The sequence below is a fragment of the Penaeus japonicus genome, unplaced genomic scaffold (genome assembly GCF_977035675.1).
Source record: "Penaeus japonicus unplaced genomic scaffold, GWHDUDI00000001_assembly GWHDUDI00000014, whole genome shotgun sequence".
In the NCBI taxonomy this organism is placed as follows: domain Eukaryota; kingdom Metazoa; phylum Arthropoda; class Malacostraca; order Decapoda; family Penaeidae; genus Penaeus; species Penaeus japonicus.
In genome coordinates, this window is record NW_028234416.1 from 16,372,589 (window position 1) to 16,375,088 (window position 2,500).

Here is a 2,500-nt window from a genome sequence, read left to right on the forward strand (position 1 = left end):
AGGATGGCATCTTGAGAAAATGGAGGCCTCGCCACGTGGGTGCAGGAGACGAGTGGCAGGTAATACACCAGGTCGTTGTTCCAGTCCCCTATAGATCACAGATCCTCAGCCTTGCACATGATTCACCGTTGTCAGGTCACATGGGTATTAATAAAACGTGTAGAAAAATAATGAGCCATTTTTATTGGCCGGGACTACGCAAAGATGTAGTAAAGTATTGTAAATCGTGTCATAAGTGTCAGGTCGTGGGAAAGCCTAATCAGAAAATTCCTGTTGCACCCTTGTATCCGATTCCTGCGATCTCTGAACCTTTCAGTCACGTAATTATAGACTGCGTTGGTCCACTTCCCAAAACAAAGTCTGGGAATAATTACCTCCTCACTATCATGTGTTCCAACACTCGGTATCTTGAGGCGATTCCTTTACGTAATATTAGTGGCAATAGAATTGTCAAGGAACTAATGAAATTCTTTTGTACATATGGGTTACCTAGGGTGATTCAGTCCGATCAGGGCAGTAACTTCCTTTCTAAAGTGTTCCAGTCAGCCATGCGACGGATGGGCATACAGCATCAGGTGTCAAGCGCTTATCACCCAGAGTCGCAGGGCGCACTGGAGAGGTTCCACCAGACATTAAAAAATATGGTACGGATTTACTGCCATGAGACGGAGGAACAGTGGGATGAAATGGTTCCACTCTTGTTTGCCATTAGGGAGTGTGTACAGGATACACTGGGGTTTAGCCCATTTGAGCTTGTGTTTGGACATGAGGTAAGAGGTCCGCTCAAGATGTTGAAAGAAAGATGGCTGAATAATGATGATAAATCTGATGTACTGAAGCATGTAATGGATTTTAGATTTAAACTTAACAGAGTTTGTGAGCTGGCAAGAGCGAATCTCGGTGAGGCACAGAGACGGATGAAGATGTGGTACGACAGAGATGCTCAGTCACGATCATTTTCACCAGGAGAAAAGGTACTCGTCTTTCTACCCGTCCCTGGGCAATCACTGAGGGCTCGCTATTTTGGACCTTGTATGGTGGAGAAAAAGCTAAGTGACCTTAATTATGTTATTCAGACTCCTGGTAAACGTAAACAGTCACGACTTTGCCATGTTAATCAGATAAAGAAGTATGTGGAACGAAATGAGCCACCTATAAGAAAATGTAAAGATGGTAATGTAATCATGCTTAATGAAGTGAAGAACGTAATCAGTAATGATCACGAGAATGACCATGATCTCTTTTCAATGTACCTCACTCTAAATTGGTTTTAATTCAGATATTCTTAATAATTTAGAAAGTAAGTTGGACATCTTGATTTATATAAAGCAGCAGCAATTAAACTGAATTACTTTTGGAATTTTTCATCTCTATTTTTGATGTTCCGGGTCGCACTAGTCTAATGTTATCATGATATAGATGTTAGCGGTAAAGACCGGGTAAAAACAACATCCGATACAGAGTTAATCCACACAAAAATGTAGCCAGTTGAGAGATGAAGATCCGATACATGTTGGAAAATGGAATCATTGAGCCAAGTGTGAGTGCCTGGAGTTCTCCATGTATTTTAGTACCTAAGGCTGATGGAGGAATTCGATTCTGTACAGACTTCAGGAAGGTGAATACCCTAACTAGGGATGATTCATATCCTATACCTCGTATTGATGACTGTATTGACCAGGTGGGCAAGGCAAAGTATGTAACCAAGATAGACATGTTAAAGGGGTACTGGCAGATTCCCTTGACTGAAAGAGCGAAAGAAATATCTTCATTTGTGACACTAGAGGGGCTTTTTCAATACTGTGTAATGCCGTTTGGTTTAAAAACAGCTCCCGCAACCTTCCAGCGTTTAATCAATGGTCTAATTTCAGGATTAGATGGATGTAAAGCTTATCTGGATGGAGCATCTGGAGAGGTTGCAGGCACTGTTTGAAAGGCTCGCTGCAGCTAACCTAACGGTAAACCTTGCCAAGAGTGATTTCGCTCATGCACGCGTCACTTACCTAGGATACACTGTTGGCCAAGGACAAGTCAAGCCTTTGAATAGCAAGATTGATGCCATTGACAAATATCCAGCACCAAAATCGAAGAGAGAGGTGATGAGGTTTCTCGGCATGGCTGGCGTATTTATAGTAAAGGTTTGTGAAAAGAATTTTTTCTGATATTGTTAGCTCCATTAACTGAAATTATTAAAGCAAAGCGGTTTAAGTTTACTTGGTCAAATTCGTGTTGAAAATGCATTCAAGACGATTAATAGCCAGTGTTGATATCCTCACCTATCCTCATCTCACCTGATTTATAGACAAGAGGTTATCCACAACGCTCAGAATGTAGACGCTAAAGTGACAATGGTGGTGGAGGCTTCCCCCCTTGGGCAGTGTTATGGTCAGGCTGATACAGCTGGCATTGGTCATCAGTTGGTTATTTTCTAAGAAATTCAATAAAGCATCAAGAAGAGAATTACTCTACATAGAGAAAGAGACACTTGCTCCAATTTTAG

The 2,500-nt window shown here is 41.6% G+C and overlaps 1 protein-coding gene across 1 annotated transcript in view; it reads left to right on the plus strand.

Annotated features, from left to right (window-relative positions):
* The window catches only part of LOC147470529 (uncharacterized), a 4,930-nt gene extending 2,813 nt beyond the window's left edge, over nt 1-2,117 (plus strand). Inside the window, exons 1-2 of the mRNA XM_086543987.1 lie at nt 1-974; nt 1,872-2,117. The exon at nt 1-974 is cut by the window's left edge and continues 2,813 nt beyond it. Coding sequence (XP_086400113.1) covers nt 1-974; nt 1,872-1,877 — 980 coding nt within the window. The 3' untranslated portion in view covers nt 1,878-2,117. The remainder of the gene's footprint in view (nt 975-1,871) is intronic.
* Nucleotides 2,118-2,500: the final 383 nt, after the last annotated feature.